This window comes from Neofelis nebulosa, chromosome 4, assembly GCF_028018385.1.
Source record: "Neofelis nebulosa isolate mNeoNeb1 chromosome 4, mNeoNeb1.pri, whole genome shotgun sequence".
NCBI lineage: Eukaryota > Metazoa > Chordata > Mammalia > Carnivora > Felidae > Neofelis > Neofelis nebulosa.
The window spans coordinates 65,081,357-65,094,198 of record NC_080785.1 but is presented as its reverse complement, the minus strand read 5'-3'; the positions used below and the strand labels follow the sequence as shown (position 1 = coordinate 65,094,198).

The 12,842-nt window shown below is 37.5% G+C and overlaps 1 protein-coding gene across 3 annotated transcripts in view; it reads right to left on the bottom strand.

Annotated features, from left to right (window-relative positions):
- THSD7A (thrombospondin type 1 domain containing 7A) overlaps positions 1–12,842 on the bottom strand; it is a 446,765-nt gene that overhangs the window by 53,125 nt on the left and 380,798 nt on the right. For all 3 annotated transcript variants that reach the window (XM_058724979.1, XM_058724982.1, XM_058724980.1), the window contains 2 exons: positions 10,914–11,108; positions 9,185–9,448 (listed from right to left, as the gene is read on the bottom strand). In XM_058724979.1, coding sequence (XP_058580962.1) covers positions 9,185–9,448; positions 10,914–11,108 — 459 coding nt within the window. The remainder of the gene's footprint in view (positions 1–9,184; positions 9,449–10,913; positions 11,109–12,842) is intronic.

Sequence of the window (12,842 nt, the reverse complement as noted above, 5' to 3'; positions counted from 1 at the left end):
GTATTTTTTTTTTTTTTTAATTTTTTTTTTCAACGTTTTTTTATTTATTTTTGGGACAGAGAGAGACAGAGCATGAACGGGGGAGGGGCAGAGAGAGAGGGAGACACAGAATCGGAAACAGGCTCCAGGCTCCGAGCCATCAGCCCAGAGCCTGACGCGGGGCTTGAACTCACGGACCGCGAGATCGTGACCTGGCTGAAGTCGGACGCTTAACCGACTGCGCCACCCAGGCGCCCCTAACTAATACTGTATTAAAAGTGAGAGATAAGTATTAAAAAGCTCACTTTTGGAGTAAGGCTTTGTCAGTGACATAAACATATTTGATGAAGTGTTGAGATCATGAAGTAATGAGAAATAAATTAACTCTGAAACTTATTAGATGATTTATTTTTAATGTGATTCAATGCAGGGCATTTTTCTTTCAACAAATGAAAACTATATACTGCCAGAGAAGTAGTTCCAAAGGATGATCTTTTAAACATTAGTTTGTTGGATTCTAATAAGTGTTAAACAGAATTTTAACAAAAAAACATTTCAGTGCTCAAGTTGGAAAATTGCTGCATTTAAATTAAACAGTTCTCTTTACCCTGGGTTTTCCTTTTTTGCTGATATGAACTGTGAATCTCTAGGAGAAAGCCACAGATACTGCATTTCTATACTGACTTTCTTCTATAGCATCTCACTGAACCAGTAAGAGATAGATAATTCAGATAGGTTATAATTATAATGCATTAAACTTGGATTCATGTTTTGAGCTGTATCGAGTTTTCATATGTAAAAAGTAGGACATTCCAGGTCCATTTCCAGATACAGAAAAAAAAGCAAAAGTGAATAAACAAAAAAAAAAATCAAATCTCCTGAATTTAAAAAAATTGTTTTTTCTTAACTTATATTTACTTTAAAGTTTTAAAGCTTAAAAGGTCAAGCTTATGGCAAAGGGAGGAGAAACTGTTATGTGTATAAATATTTTAAGGGCTTTTTTATGGCACTTTAAAAAGACCATAAGAAGAATCAACTTTGTTTTTATCCAAATTAACTAAAATTTCTTGTAAGAGCTAAATTGGATTTCAGGGCAACTATGAAGAAATGCGATAAATAGGAAGAGTAACTGCAAGTAAAGATTTTTCTTCAAAATTTAAATTTAAAATGCCCATAAATGTTTTCATGTGTTTTCAGGTAGTTTTCTGAGCCCACAGACAGGGCTTATGTGTATTGTGTGTGTGTATATGTGTGTGTGTGTGTATGTGTGTGTATATATATATATATATATATATCTTATGAACTTATGAAAAATTCCTTGTGCATAAACCTTGTTCACTATATGACTATTTTTATGATGCTTTCAAGTCGTAAAAGACCCACATCGTAGGAATGAGACTAAACTCAATTAATGGGATACGGAACTTTAAAACTATTTTGGATTTGTAGGGCTTTACTAAAACAACAAGAATCTTTATGTGGATTCACACAGGTCATTCAGTATCTTTATGAATTATGAAACCTTATAACATAAGGAATGAACAGCTCTACAGTTAAATCAATAAAACTGCCACAGATATTGGCAAGATTACCACTTTAATCATTTGTTGAAGACAAATGTTATGACTTCTCTAATGCATTAGGAGAACAAGGGGTCAGAGGCCTAGAGAAAGGGTGTGGAGTAAAATACAATGGCAGAAGTTGTTGATTAAGGCAAAGATCAAAATTCCTTTTTTAAAAGTATTGCAAATAATGAACTATTTTTGGCAGTTAAATTTATTTTAAGCAGAGCATTTTCTTTCCTAAATGCTGAAAAGAAAGCCCAATAAGTGTATGGAATTTATTGGAGGCGATGTTTGACAGCATGGCCTGAGGGACTCCATGGAGCCCAGTTTGAAAACCATGTTATGAGGTAATAGATGAGTTGAGGTCTCTGGGACATGGAGCCCAGAGAACTAAATAACACCAGATGTTTTTCTGTCACACATGACATGAATGGTAGCTGCAGGAAATTTTCCAATGAAACTCTCTCCTTCAACACTTCCACAGTCCTCCTTCAGGGAGCCTGGTGGAGAAGGACGCTGGTATCCACACCTTATTTAAATTTGACTCTAGGCAGGGGCGCCTGGGTGGCGCAGTCGGTTAAGCGTCCGACTTCAGCCAGGTCACGATCTCGCGGTCCGTGAGTTCGAGCCCCGCGTCAGGCTCTGGGCTGATGGCTCCGAGCCTGGAGCCTGTTTCCGATTCTGTGTCTCCCTCTCTCTCTGCCCCTCCCCCGTTCATGCTCTGTCTCTCTCTGTCCAAAAATAAATAAAAAACGTTGAAAAAAAAAAAATTTAAAAAAAAAAAATTTGACTCTAGGCAATCACTTTATTTTTGTACTCAGTATCCACAGTAGCCCTTTCCTTCTTCCCCTGGCTCTTTCAAACTTGCAACTATTACCTCAGGAAAAGTCTGTCCCTCAAACCCTGCCTCTCTTTTACATTTAAAACGAAAAAGATCTCCATTGAGAATGATAACTGTGAACGTAATACTAGCAGTACCTGTACGGTCAAATGAAAGAATTCCGATATAAATTAGACACTAAATAAATACGACCAACGAAGAAAGCTTTTCAGAGAACTTAGCACTCCATTTCAGCTTGTTTAAAGGACCCTATTTATTGCCTTTTATGCCTGGTTTAATTAAACATGCTCTTCTTCAAATCATCCACCATGATAAGAAAAAAATTCTCATTAAATTTTGTTTCTTTAAAATTAACCTCTAATTTTGAACTTACATAATGTTCTAATAGAATTCCATTGCAAAAGTAATCCATTCTAGTTATATTATGGTTGACTGCTTATATAGGTTATCCTCAGAATCTACTTTCCCCATATTCATTATCATTTTTTATCAGATATACCCTGAGTTCCACACAATGTCTTAGAAGTACATGCTCTTAAACTAAAATTTATTTGTACATTGAGTACTGGCAATGATCAAATTGCCAATATGTGTTCCACAGAGGGTCCTATAGACTCATTTGGTTTTCAAAATCATACCTAAGTAGACATTCACTTTATGAAGACCCATCCTTATAAATTGACAGATAGATAGATAGATAGATAAATCTCCTAATGTTCTCTTCCCCACAACTGGTAATCAAGTGAACTATCACATGGGAGGTGTGGGTTGTTTTGCTCAATGCAAAGAATCTTACAAAGATTTAGGCTCACATTGCTACCAAACCCTGGAAGGGTCTGCATGATCCAGTAAAGTAATCCTTGAACCTGAAACGTGTAAGGCACCTGGCTGGCTCAGTTGGTAGAGCATGATACTCTTGATGCTGGGGTTGTGAATTTATGTCCTAAGATGGGTGTAGAGCTTACTTTTTTAAAAAATAAAAAAGTGAAATAAAAGATGGTAAATTAAAAAAAATGTGTAGTAGAGCTCCCTGGGATCCTGTCAAAATGCAGATTCTGACTCAGTAGGTCTGTAATGTGGGTTGAATTTCTGCATTTCCAATGGTTTCCCTGTGAGGTCTACACTGCTGGTCTGTAGACCACATTTTGAGCAGCAAAGGATTAGATGCCAGTTGGCAAATGACAGCCCAGGCTGACAGCCTGTTTTTGAATTTAATTTTTTTTAACGTTTATTTATTTTTGAGACAGAAAGAGACAGAGCATGAACAGGGGAGGGGCAGAGAGAGAGGGAGACATAGAATCTGAAACAGGCTCCAGGCTCTGAGCTGTCAGCACAGAGCCCGACGGGGGGCTCGAACTCACGGACCGTGAGATCATGACCTGAGCCGAAGTCGGACGCTTAACCGACCAAGCCACCCAGGTGCCCCTGACAGCCTGTTTTTGTACATAAAGTTTTACTGGAACAGAGTGATGCCATGCACTCATGGCACTCACTCACATACTGTCTATGGCTGCTTTCATGCTGTAACTGCAGAGTTGGATACTTGTGTCAGAGACATTTTGGTCCACAAAGCCTAAAACAGTTGCTATCTGGAGCTTTAGGAAAACATTTGGTGATAAGGTAATTTAACCTAACAGCTTATTGTTAAGTTTCTTCATAGTTTCTACATGTTATCAAGTATTTGATAGGTATTTATAGCAATATATTACTCTTACGCAATAGGAGAGCAACATATATTAAATGTCCTGGGCTGAGAAAGAACAATCAGATCAGATGTGCCTTTCTGTTAACTTGATATTAAGAGATGATAAAACATCACAAATGTAATTGAGTTTTAGAATATGTGTTGGTAGTACACTATGGCTTAAACTGCCTATGAGATATAGCAAAGATAAACTTTCTGAAGGTGAAGACTGAAGCGAAGTGTCTGGAAGGAATTATGTAGCTCTTAGAGCTCAAGATTTGAACACCTGGCATTTTAATATTTTATCCAATTCACCTTCAAAGTATCCCTTCCACATAACTCAAATAGAAATGCTGTTTCTACTTTTCAAGGAAAAATATGAGTTTTAGAAACAAAGAGAGTTCAATAAACATCCCCCACTACCAATTAAAGTTGTAAACAAGGGTTGGGTAAGTTGCTACAATTACTAATATAAACCAGGAGGTGAAGGTGTTGTCCAAATCTAGTGTTGTACAAATCAGGCAACTCTTGATAAGCTTCGAATGGAAATAAAGAGATTTTAATATTGATATCACAGGGCTAATTCAGTAGAATAGGTATGTGATTATTATTTCTTCTCTTATTTAGTAGGTAGATAGAAGCACAAATATTTGATGAATACCACATAGACAGCTTGTGGCATGTATCACTCTTATTCTAAAGATCTTAGCTATTCTCAAAAATCTGTTTGATTATTTCCCAGAAATGTGACACAGAGGGAAGAATACTGTCCGGAAAAAAGAAACAACTGAAGCCTGACTGTGGATCAGCTACAACTGCAAAAATTCTCTCTAGTTCACTCATTCATCCACTCTACAAATATTGAGCCCTTACTGTTCCAGGGGGTTGGGACACATCAGTGAATAAAACAGTCTATGATACCCTCATCAATCTCCATTCTTGTTCAGGAGATACAACATAAATAAACACAAGAAGTAAATTATATGATATGGTTATACAATGATACACACTTTAGAAATACAAAATGTAGAACAGGATAAGGGGGTTGGGGAAAGAGGAGTATGGTTGAGGGGCCCATGATAAAACTCTATCATTTACATATAAATGGAAGTCATGCATACATGCATTTTACATAAGTTAGTTTATCTTTAAGGTTCTTTAAAATATTAAGACTAAGTAATATAATGATGTTTAAAAGTTCCAGAAATTCTAACTCTTGTTCTGTGAAACTTTAAGTGATTAACTTGAGAAGTGCCTGGTACTATGTAGTCACTCAAATTTCTAATGAACCAATCAGTTAAGATATTTTTTAAAATTTTTATTGATTTATTTTTGAGAGAGAGAGAGGCAGAGAGGGAGAGAGAGAAAGAGAGGAAGAAGAGAGAGAGGGAGCGGGAGAGCGGCAGAGAGAGAGGGGTACAGAGGATCCCAAGCAGGATCCCTGTGGACAACAGAGAGAACCTGATACAGGGCTTCAATCCACAAACCGCGAAATCATGACCTGAGCTGAAGGCAGACGCTTAACCAAGACTGAGCCACCCGGGCACCGCCCCCCGCCCCTGATCAATTAAAATTATCAAGAGTGTTCTGGCAGTGAATAGAAAATGTATGATTTGGTTTTTGAATGATTTAAAATCTCAGGGCGCCTGGATGCTCAGTCGATTAAGTGTCTGACTCTTGATTTCAGCTCAGGTCATGATCTCATGGTTTGTGAGTTTGAGCCCCACATTAGGCTCTGCGCTGACAATGCTGAGCTTATTTGGGATTCTCTCTCCCTTTCTCTCTTCCCCTCCCACGTGCATGTGTGGTCTCTGCTCTTTCCCTTTCTCTATTAAAATAAATAAATTAAAAAAAATCTGTTGCTACATTGACACCATCTAAGATTTCACACAAAAAATAAATATACGTATTTCATATCATGCTCTTAGGACAAATGCCCTCAAACATATTGATATATCACTAGGAATTATATCTCATAGCATGTATCAGATGGGTTAACATTTATGTGACTCCCAAGGTATACACTAAGATCTGATTTTTGAATATGGTTATGAGACAGTCAGGGACCTTGGGAACAAGCCCATATGCACCTGGGACACTCCCTGCGGCATGTGACAGTTTTCCCTGCAGAGCAAGCAGGGACCAAGAAGAAAGCCCAGATTGGTTTAAACCCACCTGAGATGGAATAGCCCCCAAATTCTACCTTCTTTCAGCTTTTCCACTCTTCTTAATGTGAAAAAACTTGCCCAGAGGTGGAGACTTAACTTGCAAATGAAACACACAACGTACAAAGAAGCAAGTTTTGTCAACTGCACCTGCGTGTCTGCTTTCCTGGGATTCGTGGCCCCTACATGGTTAAGCATATTACTGCTTTCCCACCTCAACTCCTTTAAAACTTTCCCTGGCTGTTGTTCTGAGACCTTTGCATGCCTGACACCTGCAGAGATTGTGTCTCCCCTTTGGCTGCAGCTGCTGCCCCAATAAATCCATGCCTGTGCCTTTAAATTTTGGGTCCAGCCTTGTTTCTACCGTCGCTGGGTCCAAGAACCCAAGCCTGGTATAACAGGTCTATCATTTTTCAGTACAAAGTTTGCTACTGCAAAGACTTCCAGACATAAAAGAACTGTGCCTTAAGGTTATTAAGACATTAAAAAATGGTGACCACATGGGAAATGGCCTACAATAATATAATTAAACTGGGGAAAGTCAAACTGTTTTATCAGTATAACTGATAACGTGCTCCACAGATGGACAGCACAGATAAAACAGAAATGCCCCCAGGCCACTATTGAACAGGAGATTAGTGTCTTTGCACTGCATACATGTGGGGGTCAATTCTATGTTTAAACTGAAGGCAGAAAGAGACTTTTTCTCGAAAGCCATTTTTCTACCATCCATCTAGAAAGCCAGTTTAGCTGAGAGAAGGCAGTGGTCATAGAGACTAATTTAGAGTGTGCCTCAAAAAGAACACCAAAGTTAGAGTATTCCACCAACACCATCAGAACTGATAGAACATACAGAAGCAAAGTAGTAATTTGCAAAGAAATCAGGCGACAGAGATTCAATTTCCCTGGACTTCACTTTGAGTAAATATATTGGTAAATACTAAAGTATCCCACCGGACATCTATCACAGATCAGGTTTAATGAGAAAGACATGATGTTGGACGGACACAAGGAGCTAAACTGGAGCCTTTTACTTAGTTAAGGGTCTTAGATTCTCCCACAATCCCCATGAAGTTCAGTGTTGTCTGGAATCTTTTTCCTATATGTGCTTTCCTTCTAGAATACAGTACTACATTCTTCATGCTTTGAATTGACAACGATGCTAAGGTAGGAAGTCTATTGCCTTTGGACAATTTCTATTATTTTTGTACTTTTACTTTTTTAAGTGATCATTTCTGTGAGATTCATAAGATATGAATTCATAAGGTTTTTTTTCTAAAAATTAGGTCAACTGTTAACTGGCTTACTGACATTCTCCTGCATCTAATTAACAGATCTGGATAAAAGTGAGAATATACAAAAGTCATTCTGAAAACTCAAAGGTTATGTTAAAAACAAATGATTATCTTGGTGATTCACTAGGCATGATAATTTAAAGTGTGAGCAAACACTTATAAGCTACATTCCAGGAGAAATGTATTTTTAAAAGTTGCCTTCAATTTTACATTTTAATGACTAATTATGATCTTTTACATTATCATATCATCTCAGAATGGCCAGTGCATTTACATTTTTCCTGGTATCTAATTTATAGTACCTATGTTACTGATACAGAGAATAAAATATTCAGTCACTCTTACACATGTATCTCAAAGTGTACCTATTATAAATAATAAATTCTTTTTTCTTTTGCAGTTGTTTTTCTAAATACATTGAATATATTAAGGTTAGGGATGCATTACCCTGAGTACATTAACCTAAAAAATACTTATGCCTAGGGCTTCAGTGTTATGGAGTCTTTGGACCAATTATCACTAGACTTTGGTCAATGAAGGAGGAATTATCAGACCAGATGGAAAATAAAAGGAAACAGTTTTTGGAAACTTCTCTGTGGGGAGAAGTTTAAGAGATTCCAATAAATGTGTCACCAATGATACTTTGATGGAATGGAGATGGTCCTATTAGATCATGTTGTTTTCTAAACCATATAATAAAACTGGAAGAGTGCTGCTCTAATAGAAGCTATTTCAGCAGGGTTGGAAGGTAACTGCCTTGTCCCTATCTCCTAGCAACTCCTCTTTCTCAGGTCACCTCCATGAAGAAGGTGGGAGGATCATTGTCCAGTGTTTGCAAATATATGGCATCTGTGATTCAGGCTGACCCACTGTAAACTAGTCTCAGTCCAATATAAAAAGACAGATGTATTAAAATAAAGGAATAATGGAGAAATATTGCTCAAGGACTACTATATTAAGACTTAGAACCAAAGAATTTACTACATACTCTGGTCAAAGATGGCCACTCTTCACAACCTTTGGCAACTCAAGTATTATCACTGTGTTTGATTTAGAAAACTAAAGTGGGCACAGTTAATTAAGAGTAGGTGCATTTTCTTTTCTTCTTTTTCTTTTCTGTACCCCCCCAACCCCCCAATTTTTGGCTAATTTCAACACAATGAGGAATAAACAACAGCAATTTGAGTTTTCACTAATTATGGCTTTCAGTCTTTCTTTTCTGCCACTGAATGACATTTCAGGCATACTGTAAATTTCTCCAGTTTGGTTATTAGAAGCCTGTCTAGTTTATAACTTTGTCAGAATAAATTCAAATCTCCTCTCTTCCTCCCTCTTTTTCCACACACAGACTTGTGGTGGGTCATTGGGCCTATTCAAGGACTTGTGATCAGTACCAAGAGAGGTTTTTGGCACTGTAAGGTTTCCTTGACACCAACTTTGGGGATTTAGTTGCCAACTTCTGGACAACAAGACAAATGCCTTTGAATGTCCTGTTACACGTAAATAATATACATACAGCATGGTGCCCCCCAAATGTTCCATTTACAGCACACTTCTGTAAACCTTTATGTCCCTCCATTCTGATCCATGTTCATTTTACCTCCACCCCCCAAGACAGACAGCAAACACGTAACACCAAAGAAAAATTGGATTACCATGACTGTTACATCTGGACGTTTCCACGAGCCTGCCATTTTGGTCGTAGCATGCCATTGCTTGGTAACGATACCCTTGACCACATTCCTTGATATCTCCTTGTGCTTTCATTCCCAGCAACACTTCCACTTTCCCCTCTGGTAAAATGCAGTCTGACCAGTTCCCCACAGGCTGTGCATTATACTTGTCACAAGGACAATACTGAGTCTCAATCAGGGGGTACAAATGAGAATTTTTACATTTTTCCTTCTTTTTACTTTTTCCTGTGAAGAAATTTAAGTTGGAAAATATCATTATTAATTTCAAGCATCCCTAATTTTCCTCCTTCCCTAAAGCTCCTTTCTCCATTTTTAACCATATTCAACAGTAGCCTATTAATGAAAGCTATTTTCTCACTCCACAGTGCTTGCTCTGTAGCCTGTTATTAGTCCTGAGTGCTTTGCATAGTAAATTTTTTCTTATTTTCTCATTTCAAAATAGCCATTTCACAAAAGGCATTAACTGTTGTGCTGAATTTTATACTCTTTGATTAAAATCCTTTCAAATGCTCATGTGCTTTCAGTGAAGGTAATTGTATAAATCACTCCTTTACGTTAGGTGCCAAAATATGAAACGGAGAGAGAGTCACTGCGCTGGACTGCACAGCTTTTTTGTTAATTCCAAATAGATACTATGGTTATGTAGGATTACAATTCAGAAAATGAGATTTTGATATTTACTTTTCTAGTCATTACCTTGCATCTTTCATTGTTACTGAAGAGTAATCATTTTTGCATACTTGGTGATTACTGTAGTAAATAATATTCAATAATATTCACAGTGAAGATATTTAGTGTCAGAATAAAAATACTAGAAATGGTTTGCATGTGAATCTAAACAAATTCCCTTTTAAAATAAAAAAAAATATGAGCTTGGGAAATGGCATATTATTTTAACATAATCACATTTCTATTAAATGTTTATTACATTATGTCATATATAATATGACATATCACATCATATATCACATCATATATCATAATACTATTTAATTATATCACACATAATTGCCTATGTCATACATACATTTATCTCTAACTTTCGTAAGGAATCTTACGTAGTTTTCAACAGTCTTCATTAGGACAGGTGGTGCACTTTGTAACTTTTAAATTCTGAACAGTTTACTGGCACCAATATTTTCAGGTTTCTTTTTGCCACTGACAGTATTTTGGAATGCACCAGGTTTAGCTCAGTATGATAGCTCCTGTTCTTCCTCATTATATTACTGCTTTTTGTCATTGTGACTGCCTTTTAAGATGCAGTTTTCAGATACAGAATTAATGTCATATTCCTCTTCTAGGATAAGAAAGATAACCAGGCTCTGACAGTGAGAATGGGTAAAGAAAACGAAGTGGCAACCTTTCCTTTTGTTCTCCAGGCACTTCACAATCTGTAGGCAATCCACCAAAAGTACCGTTTAAACCAAAAAAATAATCTCCCTATTGTATAGGAAGACAGTTCAATTTTCAAGGTTACCTTTTCTTTCCACTAAAAGTACACAGCATGTCTGTAACTGCCAACTTACATTAAAATACACACACGAATCCACTGGCATATTAAGTATCAGTATTCCAGCAGTAAGGCACAGCCACGCATTTTCCAAATACACTGTCAGAACTCTCTTGGTCTAACTTTTAATGTATTTTCTAACTTAACATGTGTTGGCTTTTGCATCCCAATTATTCTTACCAACAATAGCACGCTTTCTGGTCCTAACTGCACCGCAGTCTCCATTGCATGAGGAAAACTTGGACCAGCTGGTAAACTGACAGTCATCTTGGCAGGGGATCTGGCAGGCTTGGGTGAGAGCTGGCACGGGTCCCGCATACCAGAGGCATTCATGGATGCCAGCCTGTCCTCCATCTTGCTTTCGACAAGTAATAGCTAAAGGAAAAGCATAAAGCTGTTTAAAATAAGTCTGAATATGTTTAATTATCCTACAATTTAAGAGTTAACCTGACATTTCCTCATGCAGTCAGAGGAATCCTCTTTTAATTCTGGTAGTGGTGTTTCTAATAATCGCAGTAGTCATTAAATTGATCCTTCAGGTTTTTTGTTGTTATTGTTGCTGTTGTTGTTTAAATAACAGTCCTCAGTGGTTTCTGTGACACAAAAAAGCATGTGTGTGTGTGTGCACACACACACACACACACACACACACACACACACAGACATTTAGCAGTCTTTATTAGATGCTATTAAGGATTTCGAGTCCTTATATTTAGAACTTAATTATTTAAGAGACAAATGGGTTCTGATAATAGTTTATGTTACACACAGGCTATTCACAGAGGTACAGGGAGACACCATGTAACTCCAATAATTGTTTTTATATCATTGGTTTCTCTAGGATTTCTATACAGAAGGGTCTTAGTGGCAGCAAATTGGAAGGTTTGGGAGAGGAGTGGATGCTTATGGAACTCATCCTGTAGCTGCATTTGCATGGAAATCATGTACTTTTACGACACTGGAAGTTTGCTGGGATGGCTCTGGAGTGGTTAATAGGGAGAGGGGGCAGTGTCCCAGTCCCTCATCTCCTCAGTCTACAAGTTTTTCACATGCATGAATATCAACCACGGATTCAAAAATAAAACAAAAACTTTTGGCAATCTTAATCTCTCAAGTCATAACTGACATTTCTACAATTACATATATGCCCTAAAAATGGTCAAATAATTTTAATTCATATGTATTATTTCCTCCAAGGTACTGTCCTACTGGATTTTTAAAATCACATCATATTTTATTGTTTATTGAACATAGCTGTAAAATAGCTTTAAGGTATCAAGTTCTTAAGGAAAAAGAGCAAGTGATGTTTTAAAGTCCCCTTTCTCTGTCATTTTCTCCCATTGGTTTTAAAAATATTTTATTCATTTATTGAGGAAGTAGACAAAACATTTAGATGGTCCTACAGGTGACCTCCTTGAACTAGCTTACATGGCCCCAGTCAAACTGATTTGGTGGCCCTTTTGGGTTTATGGATTAGGCTGGAACTTGATCTCTGCCCTGTTCAGGACTCTATTCATCATGAAACTAAGGTAAATAAGCCTGACATTTTGATCCTAAATTATAGTTAGGGCACAGAGCGTCCCAGGTTCGACAACACTCTCCAAATCTGTATTGTGAAACTTAACACCTAGTAGTGTGATGGTGTGTCTACAAGGATAGAATGGTTAGCAAGGGAAGACTTTCTCTGCGTAGGTGAATACAAGTTGTCACAACTGGTGCAGGAAAATGTACATAATTGTTCAAAAGTAGGTGAGCACTCATCTATTTCTTAGCATAGATACCTCTTCATGTAATGTGCACAACACTGAAAGGGCCAATTTGTATGAAGAGGACAGGGGTCCCTGAACTTTAAATACATGAAAACTTGGTAGAGTAAACAGTAGTGGCAGTTATGAAAGTTATGTGACAGGAGAAGGCAACAAGTGCCCCTAAGAGACTCTCACCAATGAGGCGAGGAGTTGTCTGGTGCTCTGTGTTTATCCTACTGGCCTCAGCAGTTCTCAAGTCAGGCTGAAGATTATAATCACCTGGATAGCTTCTGAGAAACGTCCATGCCCTTCCCAAACTCAAACATTCTGATTAATTGGTTGAGGACAGGGTCCTGGGCAT